General features: G+C 40.6%; 1 protein-coding gene across 2 annotated transcripts in view; it reads left to right on the forward strand.

The window, feature by feature from the left end:
• Positions 1-10,769, forward strand: part of STK31 (serine/threonine kinase 31) — a 75,912-nt gene extending 65,143 nt beyond the window's left edge. For both annotated transcript variants that reach the window (XM_019443610.2, XM_019443611.2), the window contains exon 24: positions 10,399-10,769. In XM_019443610.2, coding sequence (XP_019299155.2) covers positions 10,399-10,626 — 228 coding nt within the window. In that variant the 3' untranslated portion in view covers positions 10,627-10,769. The remainder of the gene's footprint in view (positions 1-10,398) is intronic.
• The last annotated feature ends 7,812 nt before the right edge of the window (positions 10,770-18,581 follow it).

Here is an 18,581-nt window from a genome sequence, read left to right on the forward strand (position 1 = left end):
TAGAAAATACTGCTAGATTGTCCATTTTCCACACAAATTATATAAATAATATAAGTAATAATTAAAAATAGTCTTTATGGTATTTTTCAAGATCATATTATATTAAAATTAATGTTTTACTACTTTTTATAAGTATCTAACTTTATCTTTTCTTTGTCGTATGTTTATCATTCATATTGCTTTGCCATTTATGCTGTATTCAGCCAACGTATTTTGAGTATCTATTTTACCCTGGCAATTGAGCTAGATCCTAGATTACCAGGATTGCAGCATTGAATAAATGGATAATTTAGAAATGTGAACAAGTGAACAACCAAGATCCCTAAGGAGGGTACTAAGAAAGTACTTTGGAGAAAGATAATTTTTAATTCTGCAGAGAAAGGGAGAGGGAAGGGGTAGGTAGAAAATGCCACCCAAGTAATTTGAGGAGAATCTTCAACATTGAATTAGGAGTTTACAAGAGGTAGAATGAGATGATGGTAGCCTAGGTAAAGATAATAACCTGCACTAAGACATTAAAATATTAAATTCTTTTGAAAGGGAATAGTCCATTATGACTAGATATTAATAGGTTATAAATATGACAGTAAATGAGTTTATGGAGGTATGATAATCAAACTCTAAAAGTTCTTATGCCATTTTTAAAAAATTTACAGTTTATTTATTTTGAGAGAGAGAACAGAGTGAGGACAAGCAGGGGAGGGGCAGAAAGAGGAGGGAGAAAGAGGATCCTAAGCAATCTCCATGCTCTCAGCACAGAGCCTGATATGGGGCTCAAATTCATGAGCTGTGAGATCATGACCTGAGCTGAAAAAATCGAGTTGGACGCTCAACTGACTGAGCCACCCAGGTGCCCTTCTCATGTCATTAAAAAAATACTTATTTAAAATATTTTACAACTATTTTTATGACTTTATTTTATTAAAGAGAAGTTTTAGGTTCACAGCAAAATTGAGAGGAAGGTACACAGATTTCCCATATACCCCCTCCTCTCACATATACATAGTCCATTAGCATCCCCCACCAGAGTGGTCCATTTGTTATAGTTGATAACCTGCATTGACAAACCATTATCACCTAACGTCTGTAGTTTACATTAGGGTTCCCTCTGGCATTGTGTATCCCTATGGGTTTGGACAAGTGTATAATGACATGTATTCACCATTATAGTATCCTACAAAGTATTTACACTGCCCTAAAAATCCCCTGTGTTTTGCCTGCTCTAAACCCCTGGTACCATCAATCTTTTTACTATCTCCAGGGTTTTGCTTTTTTTAAAATGTCATGTACTGGGGCGCCTGGGTGGCGCAGTCCGTTAAGCGTCCGACTTCAGCCAGGTCACGATCTCGCGGTCCGTGAGTTCGAGCCCCGCGTCAGGCTCTGGGCTGATGGCTCGGAGCCTGGAGCCTGTTTCCGATTCTGTGTCTCCCTCTCTCTCTGCCCCTCCCCCGTTCATGCTCTGTCTCTCTCTGTCCCAAAAATAAATAAAAAACGTTGAAAAAAAAAAAAAATAAAATGTCATGTAGTTGGAATCATACAGTATGTAGCCTTTCCAGACTGGCTTTTTCCCACTTAGTAATATGCATTTAAGGTTCTTCCAGGTCTTTTCATGGCTTAATAGCTCATTTCATGTTAGTGCTGAATGATACTCCATTTTCTGAATGTACCACGGTTTATTTACCTATTTACCTACTGAAGATCATTTGGGTTTTGTGTAGGTTTTAACAGTTATGAATAAATATCCATGTGCAGGTTTTGTGTGGACATAAATTTTCATTCCCTTGGGTCAGTACCAAGGAGCACAGTTGCTGGATTGTATGGTAAGAATGTTTAGTTTTGTTAGTGCCAAACTGTCTTCTAAGGTGGCTGTACCATTTTGCGTTACCATTCCTATTGCTCCACATCCTTGCTAGCTAGCATTTGGTATTGTTAGTATTCTAGATATATAGTGGTATCTTGTTTTTATTTTACATTTTTCTGAGACATGATCTGGAACATTTTTTTCATATGCTGATTTGCCATCTGTATATATCTTCTTTGGTGAGGTGTCTGGCAAGGTTTTTGGCCCATCTTAAGTCATGTTGTTTTCTTATTGTTGACTTTTAAGAAATCTTTGTATATTTTAAAACACAGTCCTTTATCAGAAATGTCTTTTGCAAATATTGTCTCATAATTTGTGGCTTGTCTTCTAATTTTCTTGACAGTGTCTTTTGCAGAGCAGAAATTTTTAATTTTAATTTTAATGAAATCCAGTTTATCAGTTTCTTCTTTCATGGCATTTGGCCTTGTATCTAGAAGTCATCGCCAAACCCAACTTCATCAAGGTTTTCTCCTATGTTATGTATCAGAGTTTTTAGTTTTGCCTTTCACATTTAAATCTGTGATCCGTTTTGGGTTAATTTTTTGTGAAGAGTGTAGGGTCTGTGTCTTGATTCATATGGATATCTAGTTTCAGTGCCATTTGTTGAAAAGACTATCTTCATTGTATTGCCTTTTCTATTTTGTCAGAAATTAGTTGACTATAATTAACAGGTCTGTTTTGATTCATTGATCTATTTGTTTATTCTTTAGCTGATACCACAAAGTCTTCTTGATTAGTGTAGCTTTATAGTAAGTCTTGAAGTTGGTAATGTCAGTCCTTTAACTTTGTTCTTCAATATTGTGTTAGCTATTCTGGGTCTTATTGCCTCTTCATGTAAGCTTCAGAATCAGTTTGTTCATATCCACAAAATAACTTTCTGGGAATTTGATTGAGATTGCATTGAATCTATAGATCAAGTTGGAGAGAATTGATACCTTGACAGTATTGAGTCTTCTTATCCATGAACATGGAATATCTCTCCATTTATTTAGTTCTTTAATTTCTTTCATCAGAGTTTTGCACTTTTCCTCATATAGATCTTATACCTTTTTTTGTTAGATTTATATGTAAATATTTTTTTTCGTGTGCATTGTGTTTTTAAATTCAAATTCCACTTATTCATTGCTGTATATAGGAAAGTGACCTTTGTATGTTAACTTTATATGTGACAACATTTCTATAGTCACTAGTTCTAGGAGTCTTTTTCTGGTGCTTTCAGATTTTCTAATACAGACAGTTGTTATCTGTCTATGAACAAAAACAGTTTTATTTCTTCCTTCCAGATAACATGATCTCATGCCATTTTGATTGTGTGGACTGCAGTGAAGGAACGCATACAGTTTTATTTAACTCTGTAGTCCTTTAACTTATTTGGCCACAGAAATACTGTATTTTGTAACATCTAATATCCCATGAAGTTAGCATTTAAAAAACAATCATTAGAAATGATTACTAAGGAGCTTTCCACACTTCTTGGATAGTAGTAAAAAACATTGGAGACAATTTTTGGGAGACTATGAGATATTTTATTACACTTACTGGCTATAGTATAGAAATGGGATAACAAAGTTGATAATGTCTTACACTTTTAAAAAACCTATGATACAAATTTCTTGCCATTAGAAAAATACCAGTACTGCTACGTTAGAGGTTACAGCTTCCCCCAAAGTGAACACTTGAAACTCCTCTTTTAGGCTTAATATAAAAATTACACTGCAACAAGTTATCCTGAAATTTAGTGATTTAACACACATTTACTGTCCTATTGTTTGTGAGTCAGGAATCTGAGCATGGCTTCTTTGGGTTCTCTGCTTCAGGGTCTTTCACAGGCTGCAATTGAGTTATCTTCTAGGCTGTAGTAGTCATCTTTTAAAAAAAATTTTTTTTTAACGTTTTATTTTTGAGACCGGGAGAGACAGAGCATGAACAGGGGAGGGTCAGAGAGAGGGAGACACAGAATCTGAAACAGGCTCCAGGCTCTGAGCTGTCAGCACAGAGCCTGACGCAGGGCTCGAACTCATGGACTGCAAGATCATGACCTGAGCCGAAGTCGGTCGCTTAACCGACTGAGCCACCCAGGCACCCCTGTAGTAGTCATCTTAATGCTCAGCTGAGGAAGATCTACTTTTTTTTTTTTTTAATTTTTTAATGTTTATTTATTTTTGACACAGAGAGAGACAGAGCATGAACGGGGGAGGGTCAGAGAGAGGGAGACACAGAATCTGAAACAGGCTCCAGGCTCTGAGCTGTCAGCACAGAGCCCGATGCGGGGCTTGAACTCACAGACCGCGAGATCATGACCTGAGCCGAAGTCGGCCGCTTAACCGACTGAGCCACCCAGGCGCCCCAAGGAAGATCTACTTTTAAGCTCACATGATTGTTGATAGACTTCAGTTCCCCTCTAGTTGACCAGCAGTTGCCCTCAATTTTTGCCATATTTCCTTCATGGCAGCTTGTTTCATCAAAGTGTATGAGCAGAGAAAGTAGTAGACAGAGTCTGTTAGCTAGACTGAAGTCACAGTTTTTCATAACCAACTCACTATGTCAATCCTACACTCAGCGGGAAGGGATTGTATAAGGACATGAATACCAGGAAGGAGAAATCATTGGGGAACATCTTAGAAGTTTGCCTACCGCAGGTTGTAATCCATTAGCTGTGTGCTAGGCACTCTGCTAGGTGTATACATAAAGAAGGTGAGTAAATAGAAGTCTTTATTTAATGTGGGTAGCTACTTGTGGAAATCAAATTAGAAGAATACTTGGCTTGTGTAGTATTTGCTTGCGTGATCTGAGGCAGCTGTTAGTGCTGGGAATGGGGCTGTCTTTATTTATGTTTTGCAATCACACGTAGTTATCAAACAAATGAGGGAACTGTAGTCTAGACCTTACAGGGGCGATATCACAAGTGGAGAGAAATCATGGAATTATGTAACTGACAGAGGTATTAGAGGATAATTAATTCACTAGTTTCTAGCCCTCAGAAGAATTTCTTCAGTAATAGATCCAACAGATGGCCTTCAGCCTCTGCTTAAGTTCAGAGCAGTTCATTCTCTGTTGTACAGCTCTTATGTTGATTTCAAGGTAGTTCCTTAATATATCGTATGTATGATAAAATATTCAAAAGTTACGAAAAGAAGCACATCTCTATCATTATGTACCTCAGCCATCCAGAAGCACCATTGTTATTGTGAATCTTCCCAGAAAAGTCTATGTATGTATCTATCCTTTTAAAAATAGATTATTGTGGGGTGCCTCAGTGGTTCAGTCAGTTGAGCATCTGACTCTTGATTTTGGCTCACAGTTTGTGAGTTCGAGACCCACGTTGGGCTCTGTGCTGATGGCACAGAGTCTGCTTGGGAGTCTCTCTATCCCTGTCTCTTTGCCCTTTTCCTGTTTGTACTCGCTCACTTTCTCTCAAGATAAATAAGCATTAAAAAAATAAAAATAGATTATTGTTTCATTAAGTTTTTAAAAAATTATATTTAATCTGTAGCTCAGTAAGGGCAGGGACTTTGTGTTGTGCATCGTTGTATCCCTAGTGTCCATAGCAGGGTTTGAGATATAGTAAAACCTTATTAAATATTTTTTGAATGAATGAATCTTTTCTATTGTGGTAAATGTTCTTCATCTGCCATTTTTTGGACTCACTTTTTCCTCTGTTTCCCCTCTGTATTTTTAATCTCTCTGGAATCCATTTTTGTATATATTCAGTAAGGTTCTAATTGTATCTTTTTATATGTGGATAGATAATTGACCCAGCACCATTTATTCAAGTGTCATTCTGTCCCCACTGATGAATGATGCCACTCTGTTCTGTGCCAAATTTCCATGTACTCATGAATCCTGGGCTCTATTCTGTTCTTTGGCTTGTTTATTGATCCTTGTGCCAACACTATGCAGTTACATGGTAACTAGTGAATTAATTATCCTGTAATACCTCTGTCAGTTACACAATAACAGTTAAGAGGCCGTTTCTTGTTTTGTCTCTCTTTTTCTTCTGCTCGTTTGTTTTGTTTCTTAAATTCCACACATGGGTGAAATCATATGGTATTTGTCTTTCTCTGACTGAGCATTTCTTATTTCACTTAGCATTATACTCTCTAGGTCCAACCATGTTGTTGCAAATGGCAGGATTTCATTCTTTTTTATGGCTGAATAATACTTGTATTGTTATTGTGTGTGTGTGTGTGTGTGTGTGTGTGTGTGTGTGTGTCTGTGTCTGTGTATGTACCCACATTTTCTATATCTTTTGATCTATGGGTAGACACTTGGGCTGCTTCCATAATTTACACCACATTTTCTTCATCTGTTGATGTACACTTAGGTTGTTTCTATATCTTGGCTATTATAAAATAATACTGCAGTGAACATCTTTTTGGGTTAGTGTTTTTAGTTTTGGGCTATTATAGTTCTGGGCTATTATAAAATAATACTGCAGTGTATATCTTTTTGGGTTAGTGTTTTTGTTTTCTTCAAATAAATACCCAGAAGTGGAATTTCTGGATCATATGGTAGTTCTATTTAAAATTTTTTTTGGAACCTCCATACTGTCTTCCACAGTGGCTGTACCAGCTTACCTTCCCAGCAATGTTTTTTTTATTTTTTTTATTAGAAAAATTTCTTTTAATGTTTATTTATTTTTGAGAGACAGAGTCAGAGTGCTAGTAGGAGAGGGACAGAGAGAGAGGGAGACACAGAATCTGAAACAGGCTCCATGCTCTGAGTCATTAGCACAGAGCCTGATATGGGACTCAAACCCATGAACCATGAGATCACGGACCTGACCTGAAGTTGGACACTCAACCGACTGAGACACCCAGGTTCCCCCCACCCAGAAATAATTCTTCAAGGTCATGTTTTAGTTTCTTAATTTTCTCAAATATATTTATATATATGTATTTTTTCTGATCAAGATCTCAGCAAGATCAAATTGTATTTGGTTAATATATCTATTAAATTTCCTGTGATCTGTAAAGTTTCCTCACACCCACATCCTTTTCTACATGCCATTTATTTGGTGAAGAAACTTTAATTTCACATTTTGGAATTGATTGATTACATCTTTATGGTATTACTTCATATTTCCCCTTTCTCCAGTTAAAAAAAAAACTTGTAGATATGGAGACATAATTAATTCAGATTCAGTTTTTAAAAATTTTTTTTAACATTTATTCATTTGTTGAGAGTGAGGGAGACAGAGCATGAGTGGGGGAGGGGCAGAGAGAGAGGGAGACAGAATCCGTAGCAGGCTCCAGGCTCCGAGCTGTCAGCACAGGGCCCGACACAGGGGGGACTGTGAGATCATGACCTGAGCTGAACTTGGACGCTTAATTGATTGAGCCACCCAGGCGCCCCTCAGATTCAGTTTTTACACCAAGTATGTATTATAGGTGGTGCTTTCCACATCTGTTGTATCATGTGAGGGGTGTCATAAGGTGTCAGGTGTCACAGTAAGAGTGATCAATGGGTTCAGCCTAATCCATGCATTAATTAATTTTTCCATTTACTGCCTAATAGTTTTAGCATTAATTGATGATTGTAGTATAGATATTTTGTTTTATTGAAGAATGGTGATTTTTCAGTTCTGTTACTGCATCTGTGTTTATTAATTGGAATCCTTCTGTAAAAATAAACTTTGTCTCACCAGATATTGGGTTACCCTAAATTTTACTTCATTCAGTAATTTCAGGGAAAGCAATTTTAACAATAGTGAGTTGGTGTCTTTGTAGCCTCCAGAAGACATCAGTCAGATTTCAAAATTTTGTTTTAAATATTTTAAAATCATAATAGATTTAAACATAGTTTCATGTGTCTCATTTAATTTTAAGTCAATTTTTTGCTCACGTTGTCCCATTTTTTGGAGAATGTTATTTAAGATGCATCCTGTGACTTTTGTCACAGATCTGTCTTTTATAAATTGATTTTTGCATGATACTATGTACCTAATTATCTCCTACAATCCTTATCCAATAACTGGATTGGTCAGTTTTCCAAGGAATCCTGAATCCTTTTAGTTGGAAATTTGGAGACAAAGATATGGGTTTAAAGGTTGCTCATTGTTATTGGATCTTTTCAAAAGGCAGTGCATATTTTTTTTTAGAAAAATAAAAATGAGGGGCGCCTGACTCGGTTGAGTGTCTGACTTTGGCTTCAGGTCATGATCTCACAGTTTGTGAGTTCGAGCCCCACATTGGGCTCTGACAGCCCAGAGCCTGCTTTGGATCCTCTGTCTCATCCACTTCTGTCCTCCCCACCAGTAAATAAACATCAAAAAAAATTTTTTTTTAAAAAAAGAAAAGTAAAAATGAATACATTGTATAAGTTTTTCCAAGTCAAATTCAAGATTATAGACATTTTACTTAAATTTAAATCTCCTCTTCCTTTTACACTAATTATCTTAATATTTATGATATTAGCAGTTACATAATAGCTTTATTCTACAACAAATGTAATAGTTTAGTAATAACAATGATATTATTAGAGATACTTAAGGTTCTTGGATATAGTTTTTAACATTTCTTGGTAGGTTTTTCTATTTGTTCTTAGGATAAATCTCATTAGAATTTTATCCCACTAAGATCGTAAAGTCAAAATACATGTCTTAAAGTTACTTGAATTATTTTCTATATGATTATATCATCAGATACATAGTTAATTTTGGTTTTGATTTTTTAAAACATTTATTTATTTATTTATTTTAATTTAATTTAATTTTATTTTATTTATTTTTGAGAGGGAGAGAGAGAACCAACAGAGGAAGGGCAAAGAGAGGGGGGGACAGAGGATCTGAAGAGGGCTCTGTGCTTATAGCAGAGAGACGGATGCCGGGCTCAAACTCGTGAACCAAACCATGAGATCAGGACCTGAGCTGAAGTTGGATGCTTAATTGACTGAGCTACTCAGGTGCCCCTAAGTTTGAGTTTTAGAGAGATGGTTTTTGTATTTGTTCTTTAATTGTGTTTTAAGATTTAGTGAAATTTAGTAATCTATGAGAGGGAAAAGCTTAAGGAAGAATTTTTTGTTTGTCATTACTTTTGGGAGTTGAGTAATTTTTTCCTAGTACTTATATAATTTTATTTTTTACATTTAGAGTTTTGATACATTTGGAATTATCCTTTGGTGTGAGGAATAGATCTGATCTTATCTTTTTCCATGGGGTATCCCTTTGTCCCAGTGCCTTTTATTAAAAAGTTATATCCTCCCTTCAAATGCCATTGTTTTGCATACTAAAATTTCATTTGTGCTGGAGTTTATTTTTAGTTTTTCTAATTTGTTTCATTGGTTTTTTTTTTTCATATTTCAGTGTTATATTCTTTTAATTAACAGATTTTTACCTTTTAATACTTGGGAGGGCTAATTTCTTCCTCATTGCTATTTTTTTATTAGAGCTTTCATGTCACTTTTTGCTTATTGCTTTTCTAAAAGATCTTTACAGTTAACTAAATCTAGTTCCAAAAAAATGATTTTATTTTTTTAGAATCATATAAGGTTTATAAATTAACTTAGGGAAAATTGACACATTTGTGATGAGAGTCTTTTTCCAAAATCCTGATATGATTTTCTACTTGTTTTAAATCTACTTTTGTGGTTTTCACAAGCATGTGCTAATTTTTTCTCATTTAGATTTTGTAATTTTTAGTTGTTTATATCTGTTGAAGATTCTGTCTTTAAATATTTTAAAAAACATTCTGTAGAGTGCAATGTGGGCATTGTCAATCATAAATTTAGCAGGTGTTTACTGAATATCTGCTATATCCCTACCACTGTGCTAGGGGATGTGTTGGGGATGAAGTGATATACTAAAATTTCTGATCTTGAGGATCTTAGAGTCTAATGAGGACAGTAGCAATAAATAGGTGATTTTTATTCAGTGTGAAATATGTTCTGTTAGGAGTCATCATAGAGAGGAAAAAAAGACATCCCAGATGCTTCGTCAGGTGGAAATAATGGAAGAGCAGTTTTATAGTGTTGTTTAAATTGATAATACAAATAACTTTGAAATAGTGATACCTAATAAATTCTGGCTCCCATGATGATGATGATATAAAAATTGAAAAAAAAAAAGAGAATGATGACAATGGTAGTGGTGAAGAGTTCCTAGAGGTGATAACCTCAAAACTGAAACCAGAGACAGTTGATCAGTAAAGGAGATTACCCTTCCAGACGGAGCTTCAGTGTAATAATTTCATAGTGTCAAACTCTGACCAGTGCCCTAAAAAAAGGGAAAAGGAATAGTCTTAAAATACTCTTTTTTGGAATCTCACTTGTTTTTGAGATATTTCAGCTGTGATTCTCTTTCCTATTACAGTTTTTCCTTGTAATTCAATGCCATTGTTTTATTATAGGAGTAATAATTCCTTTCCAATAAAAATTAATTGAATTTTGTAGAAATCGTAAAAAATCTAAATAGGAAAAATTGATTTTAGCTTTGTGTTATTGATTAAAAGTATTTTTGAATTGGATCCTCCTTCCTTATAGAGGTTTGTCTTTTTGTTTTGGTTTTACTTTTGTTTTGTAACCTGTCTTTTTCCTTGCAGGATGATAATGTCAAATCCCTCCTCTATAGCTTGATCTATTGTAGAAGTTCAATGACTGCTGAGCAGGTTTGGAATGCTGAATGTTTCTTGGTGCCAAAGGGGAAATCACCTCCAAACCCAGAAAAAGATACTGAATATACCCAATATAAAGAGGAAGAAGAATTAAAGACAGAGAACTTGAATAAATATAAGGAAAAGACAAGAAATGGTGAAGCCAACTTTGATTGATAGATTAGTATTTTTTTGTTGTTGCAGATGTTCCTTTTAAAACTGTTTAGTTAAATAAACAGAAAAAATCTAGAAGTGTTCTGGAGCTAGTTAGGTTGTGTCTAGTATTCCAGTTGTGAAAAATAAAAGATGTTTGGCTATACAAAAAATTGTATACTTTGAAATTTCATTTAACTGGAGTTGTTATGGAAGGATTTTTTGTCTGTGGTTACTTTTTGAAATTGCATAATTAGACTATGATACTTACAATAGAAAAGTTATTAGATTTTTGGACAAATCATATGCAGATTTTCAGTTATATGAGCCAGCTAATGGTGAAAGGTGATACATTCAACAAATGATAATTGGTTTTGTACTCAGTTCTGGAGATATAAAGGTAATTAAAACATTGTCTGTACACTTATAAAGCACACAGTCTATTGAGAAAGTCAGAGATACAAATTTATCTTCAAAATACAATGTGGAATATCCAGTGATAGCTCTGTACAGAGCTTTATGGGAATGCACAAGAGGGATACTTACACTGTGGAAGAGGGATGTCATGGAAGGCATTCTGGAAGAGGTAGTACCTTAGTGAAATGTTAAAGAATGAGTAATAAAGTTGAAGGAGGGGCAAGAGTATTTTAATTGGCAGAGAAAACATTATAAAAGCACTGAAGGGAGAAACAGTTTGTTGTGTTTAATAGTATAGGCAGGTGTAATGCCTGAAGTTCCAAAACCTCCCACAAAAGACCACCAGAGTCGTAAGTCAAAGCCAAGCGGCAAGGGTCGTTTATTGCAGGTTCGAACCTGGTCCTCTGCGCACTCGTCGCCGGTGACACAAGAGGCCACGAATAGGGTTGGTATAGCGTTTTTATAGACAGAGACAAATAGCACAGGGGAGGTTTTTTACTTGTGGCGGGAGGAAGAAAGGGGGAAGGGGGTAGGTGAGGAATGTGCTAAGCAGACAGGTTTACAGAAGCGAGAAATGCCGGTTAGTTTGTATACAATCACTCATTCCATTACATATCAGACTACATTTAGGAAGTTTTACAGCCCATTCTACAGTGGGTTACAATCAGGAAAGGTCTCACAATGCTCGTAGCAAACAGCAAGCAAAACAAACTTCTCAGCAATTGTATTTCTTATCAAAGATCCATAATAAGCAGAAAAGAGAACCTAGCTTTAAACTAAGGTGGGGCTGTCATTTGAATTCAAAGCTGTTCCTTTCATTCCCCCCTTTTCCTTGTGCCTAAAGAGCCAATCTTGGATCTTCAGTTTTTTATTTGTAATGTCTCGAGCGGTTGGTACTGAGTTCGTAAGACCATTAATTGTACAGCATTGAACCTGCCTTGGATAAAATTAATAATTTTGTTTATGATGCAGAGGCCTAACGTGAGAGTGAGAAGTAGAATGGCCAGAGGCCCGAGTAAAGCGGAGAGCAGGATAGTATTATAGACTTTCTGGGTTTTTAAATTAGAAACCTCCCAAGTTAAAGTATAGGGTATGTGGGGGTTGCCTGCAATACTTATGAGTCCGTAGGAGGTGAACAGGAGCACGCTAATGAGTGTTCCTCCGATTATTGTGGGTCCAGAGCTGCTGCAACAGTCTTGGTATGGGACACCCAGGCCTTTGGTCTCAGCTGGTTTTCGGGGTCAGGTTTTCGACGCAGAGTCAATTTTAAAGGATGGGTCTTACTCTGGTCAACCGTCCAGGCGGTGTTGGCTTCCGGCACGAAGTCTTCTCGAACCGCAAAGGGATCAGCTGGTCGGGCGTGGGTGTAATGGATCCAGGTAGCAATCCTATCGACTTTGAGAGCAGTGGGTGTGGTTAGGATCACAATATAGGGTCCCTTCCACCGTGGTTGGAGGGTCTCTTGCTTGTGTTCCCTGCACGTATACCCAATCTCTGGTCGGTAGTGATGCGGCTCAGGAGGGGGCCCGTTCTCTAAATGGCTTTCAATCTAGGCCAAACTTCCTGGTGGGTGTGCTGGAGTTCCCTCAGGGAAATAAGTTTATGATCATCAGATTCAGTTAACACATTAGACTGTAGGTTGGGAATTATAGGGGGGGGGCACTCCATACATGATTTTAAAGGGGGTTAATCCCAGTTTGTAAGGGGAGTTCCGCACCCTGAACAGAGCGTAGGGGAGTAAGACTACCCAATTAGCGCCAGTCTCTATGGTCAATTTAGTTAAGGTCTCTTTTAGAGTTTTATTCATTTTTTCTACCTGTCCTGAGCTTTGGGGTTTATATGCACAATGTAGTTTCCAATCAGCCCCAATAAACTGTGCTATCCCTTGTATTACCTTTGAAATGAATGCTGGTCCGTTGTCTGATCCTATTAGGGTAGGGAATCCGTACCTGGGTATGATGTCTTCTAACATTTTCTTTGCTACTATCTGCGCAGTCTCATGCTTGGTGGGGAAGGCCTCTGTCCATCCTGAAAAGGTATCTATAAACACTAACAAATATTTATATCTATATTTTTTAGGCTTTACCTCGGTGAAGTCTACTTCCCAATAGGCTCCCGGCCTGGTTCCGCGGGTTCTGGAGCCAGGGTTTTTCCCGTGGTTGGTGGCGTTAGTTAATTGACAAGCTTTACAGCTAGTAACTATCTGCTCAATTTTTGTCCTGGAGTCTTTAATGGTGATCCTAGCATGTCTTATTAAGTCTTGCATTTTTCTTGTGCCCATATGAGTGGCTCGGTGCATCTTGGATAAGACTTTATTTCCCATTTCTTCTGGGAGGATTATGCTACAGTCTGCTGCTCTCCACCATCCGGGGTCTGGTAGGGTGGTCATTAAAGCACAGTCCACCTGTAAGGCTGCCTCTCAGGCCACCTGGTCAGCCAAATTATTTCCTCTGGCCACCGGTGTGACCAGTTTTTGGTGGCCTGGGCAATGTATGATGGCTAGTCGTTTAGGCAGCCAGAGTGCCTTTAAAAGAGCCAACATTTCTTCTTTGTTTTTGATAGTTTTCCCCTCTACAGTTAACAGTCCCCTCTCTCTGTATATAGCTCCATGTGTGTGGGCCGTAGCAAAAGCATATCTGCTATCGGTATACACGTTTAGTTTCTTGTCTTTTCCCAAAGTCATTGCCTTGGTTAAGGCCACAAGTTCAGCTCGTTGGGCAGAGGTGCCAGCTGGCAAAGGCTCTGCCCAAAGAGTCTCAGTTTCAGTTGTGACTGCTGCCCCCACGTACCTTTGACCTTGATGTACAAAGCTGCTGCCGTCAGTGAACCAGGTAACCTCGGCGTCTGGCAGCGGGTGATCCTGTAAATCTTCCCGAACTCCATGAACCTGTGCCAATATCTCAGCGCAGTCATGGAGGGGGGTATCCAAGTCCGGGTCTGCCTTCGCGTTGTGGGTCGGGGGATGCGGAGGACGGTTTCCTTCCGTGCATCAGTGAGCCATCGTTGGCCTTCTCTTAACAGATACCCCAAGTAGGTTACCTCGGATCTGCAAATTTGGGCTTTCTTTGCTGAAGCCCGGTACCCCAGGGCACCAAGTGTCCGGAGGAGATTTTTGGTGCCTTGCAAGCAAGCTTCGGCAGTCTCAGCGGCAATTAAAAGATCGTCAACGTACTGCAAGAGAGTCACTTTGGGGTTTTGATTCCGGTACTCACCCAGATCCTCGTGAAGTGCCTCATCGAACAAGGTGGGTGAGTTTTTAAATCCTTGGGGGAGCCGGGTCCAGGTGAGTTGCCCATTTATGCCTCTCTCAGGATTGGACCACTCGAAGGCGAAGAGCTCTTGACTTTTGGGGGCCAGAGGCAGGCTGAAAAAAGCATCTTTTAAATCAAGGACAGTATACCATTGTCTTTCTGGGCTGAGGGCACTTAGGAGGGTATAGGGGTTGGGTACTGTTGGGTGTATGTCCATGACTCGGCGGTTAACTTCTCTCAGATCTTGTACCGGACGATAGTCCGCACTGTTAGGTTTTCGTACAGGCAGCAGGGGGGTGTTCCAGGCTGAATGGCAGGGACGCAAGATGCCTAAGTCTAGGAGGCGACGGATATGTGGCGTGATGCCATTTCTGGCCTCCATTGACATCGGGTATTGTCGGACCCGAACTGGATCTGCCCCCGGTTTCAGCTCTATGAATAGAGCTGGGCGATGTTTAGCCAACCCCATACCCCCGGTTTCAGCCCATGCTCCTGGAAACTGTTGGAGCCAGGGCTCTATGTTTTGACTTTGTGAGGGTGGCCCCTGGTGGAGTCGATATTCATCTTCTAATCTTAGAGTAAGTGTGGTAATGGGCTGGTTGTGAGGGCCAGTCACTTGGGGGCCCCCTGGCGTAAAATGAATTTGGGCCTCCATTTTAGTGAGTAAGTCTCTTCCTAATAAGGGGCATGGGCTGTCGGGGATGACTAGGAAGGAATGGGTGACCTTTCCATTTCCTAGATCCACAGTCCTCTGGGTGGTCCAGGGATATTTTTTTATTCCGGTAGCCCCTTGGACCCAGGAAGATTTTTTAGAAATTTTTCCATGGGGCCTGATCAAGACCGAATGTTGTGCTCCTGTGTCAACTAGAAATTGAACTGGGTTCCCCTCCACTTGTAGCGTTACCCTAGGTTCGGGGAGGGGATCCGAACCCCGTCTCCCCTATTCTGCATCTTGAGTGAAGAGGGCGGGTGTGGTTTTTGGCTGCCACGGTTTTTGATCATGACGTGGCTTTAAGTTGCCTGTCCTCTGGAGTCTCTCTATTATTAAAGACACGCTGGGCAATGCGGACTAAGTCCTGAATCTGTTTTCCCTCCAGGTCCTCTAGTTTCTGGAGTTTCTTTTTAATATCAGTGGCTGCCTGATTTACAAAGGCCATTACAACAGCAGCTTGATTTTCGGGGGCCTCGGGGTTCATGGGGGTATACTGTCTGAAGGTTTCCATTAATCTTTCTAAATAAGCGGCAGGGCTCTCTGTCTTACCTTGTATCACTGAATACACTTTTGCCAAATTAGTGGGCTTGCGTGCAGCAGCCCGGAGACCCGCCACTAGAGTCTGGCGATAAATGCGTAGCCGTCCCCTACCTTCTGCCGTGTTGTAGTCCCAGCCATCCTGTGGGGGTCGGGTCAAGGGAAAAGCTGCATTAATGAGATCAAGGTTAGCAGTGGGTTGGCCGTCATCTCCAGGAACCAGCTTTCTTGCTTCCAATTGAATTCTTTCTCGCTCCTCAGTGGTGAACAGGATTCGGAGGAGCTGCTGACAATCATCCCAGGTGGGTTGGTGGGTAAACATAACGCTGTCTAAGAGACTTATTAAATCTTTAGGGTTGTCAGAAAATCGGGCATTCTGGGTTTTCCAGTTATATAGGTCACTGGTAGAGAAGGGCCAGTATTGAAGTCGGGGGTTCCCCGTCTCATCGGGAGGCCCTATTTCCCGTAAGGGTAAAGCTACGGTGGAGTCAGGAAGGCGGAGTCCTGGCTCATGTGGGGCCCGCCTACGGGTATGTCTGGCAGCCCTTGGACTTTGCCCCCACTAGGCTTGGGCGCGGGTTGAGCCTCCCTATTCTCTAGTTCTCCTATGGGCTGGGCTACGGGAGGCTCTGCCGGCGCAGCAGGGATAGGGGCAGCTTTCGGAATAAGAGGAGGAATCTGGTAAGGGGGAGCGTCAAGGGAAAGTAAATCTTGGTTGTCGGGGAGAACAGGGGGTGCAGTTGGAGTTGGCGGCTTGGGAGGGTTGATAGGTTTAGCCGCTAGGATTTGGCATGACTCTGCTATTAAGGAAGAGGCCATCCAAGGAGGTGGGTTTTCTACTAAATCTTGCCACACCAGAATATAGGGAATCTGATCCGAGTAACCTTCTTTCCCTGGTAGGAAAATTTTTTATTTTACTTTAAGGACCACAGGGAGGCAGAAGGTTCCCTCTGTAGGCCAATTGACCCCAAAGGTGGGCCATGCAGAGCGGCAATAGGTGATCAACTTCCTTTTGCGAATGTCTAGGCTTAAGTTGTGTCCTCTAGCTTTTACATCCCTGAAGTTGGCGAGAAGGAGGGAGAGAGGGGTGCTCTGCGTTTGGCCCATGTTATGATTCTGAGGAAGAGGAGAAGAGAAGGGGGCGGCACGGAGGGGGCCCTGAAGCGGTTGAAATCAGCGATGGAGTTTGCACAGGCGACCTCCGAGGGTGAGACCCCTGGCGGCCTGGCTGGGCCCCGGGGGGAGGGGCGGGAGGGAAAGCCGCAGGCAGCTGAGGAAGGAGGAAAGAGGAACAAAGGATGGAATAATTAATTCTGATCAGCCGAAAAAACACTTAATTCCAATAAAACATCCGACGCACGAAAGAAAAACAAGAGCCAACAAGAATCTCTGACAGTGGTTTCAACTTTCTGGGGCCGTCTCGGCCAGCCCAACAGAAAGGGTTATGGCTAGGACGGCGGTTATTACAAGGGCCCAGGGGTGACAATACATTTAGACTGACATAGAAGCACTCGCGTACTCGCCCGTCCGTGTCCCTCGCGGGAACTTAGGTGCCTCTTAGCATGGGCGGGCAGGTATAAACCCCCTGCTTGGATCAAAATAAATTTTGACCGCCTTAAGCCGTATGAGGATCACTGCGGAAATCGGGTTAGAGCCCACTCGAATCCCGTAGCTTATGCCGTGGGACTACACATAGGGTAAGTCAGGCGCGTGCCCCTGACTCCCAACAATCATTCCAGTCGATTTAACAGACAGACACACAGACACACATCACATCAAAATACGGGTAACAATTGGCATGCCTAGATGGTTTTTTTCTTTTTAGACGCCTAGAGATATTTCTTAGCACTCTGGAAGTTCATAGAGAAAATGAAAGTATTTAGTTCGCAGGCGCGTTGGGCATAAGCAGCCCACAGAAAAGAATCCTGATGGGCCAAAAAGGCCCCCCGATGGACCAGGAAGGTCCCCTGATGGACCAAGAAGGTCCCCAGATGGGCCAAGAAGGCCCCCAGATGGGCCAAGAAAGCCCCCAGATGGACCAAGAAGGTCCCCAGATGGACCAAGAAGGCCCCCAGATGGGCCAAGAAGGTTCCCAGATGGGCCAAGAAGGCCCCCAGATGGGCCAAGAAGGCCCCCAGATGTCAGTGGACGTCTCCAACTGACCCCGGCCGGGTGCCCTATAGCGCGTCCGCCAGGGTCACACCAGCTTCCAGACAGAACCGGTTCTCCAGAGAAGAAACACAGATCAGAGAGAAAAGGAAGAACGTTAGAGCCGGCTTACTTACCGATCGGAATCAAATACGACCCGTTGACCAGAAGTCTGGTGGGCTCGGGGGAGATCTCGGTGGAACCTCCAAATGTAATGCCTGAAGTTCCAAAACCTCCCACAAAAGACCACCAGAGTCGTAAGTCAAAGCCAAGCGGCAAGGGTCGTTTATTGCAGGTTCGAACCTGGTCCTCTGCGCACTCGTCGCCGGTGACACAAGAGGCCACGAATAGGGTTGGTATAGCGTTTTTATAGACAGAGACAAATAGCACAGGGGAGGTTTTTTACTTGTGGCGGGAGGAAGAAAGGGGGAAGGGGGTAGGTGAGGAATGTGCTAAGCAGGCAGGTTTACAGAAGCGAGAAATGCCGGTTAGTTTGTATACAATCACTCATTCCATTACATATCAGACTACATTTAGGAAGTTTTACAGCCCATTCTACAGTGGGTTACAATCAGGAAAGGTCTCACAATGCTCGTAGCAAACAGCAAGCAAAACAAACTTCTCAGCAATTGTATTTCTTATCAAAGATCCATAATAAGCAGAAAAGAGAACCTAGCTTTAAACTAAGGTGGGGCTGTCATTTGAATTCAAAGCTGTTCCTTTCACAGGGAATAGTCCTATAGTAGGTGGGTGAAGGCTTTGTAAAAATAGTAAAATACTCAGACCTAATCATTTTATAGAAAATGTGGAGTCGTTGAAGAATTTTAAATAGCTTTACCTTCTTCAAAATCCGTCTTCTGCTTACTACCAGGATAGGAGGTAGGGAGACTGGTTAGAAGGCTGTTAAAATAAAG

The sequence above is a fragment of the Panthera pardus genome, unplaced genomic scaffold (genome assembly GCF_024362965.1).
Source record: "Panthera pardus isolate Hobbes unplaced genomic scaffold, ASM2436296v1 HiC_scaffold_8, whole genome shotgun sequence".
NCBI lineage: Eukaryota > Metazoa > Chordata > Mammalia > Carnivora > Felidae > Panthera > Panthera pardus.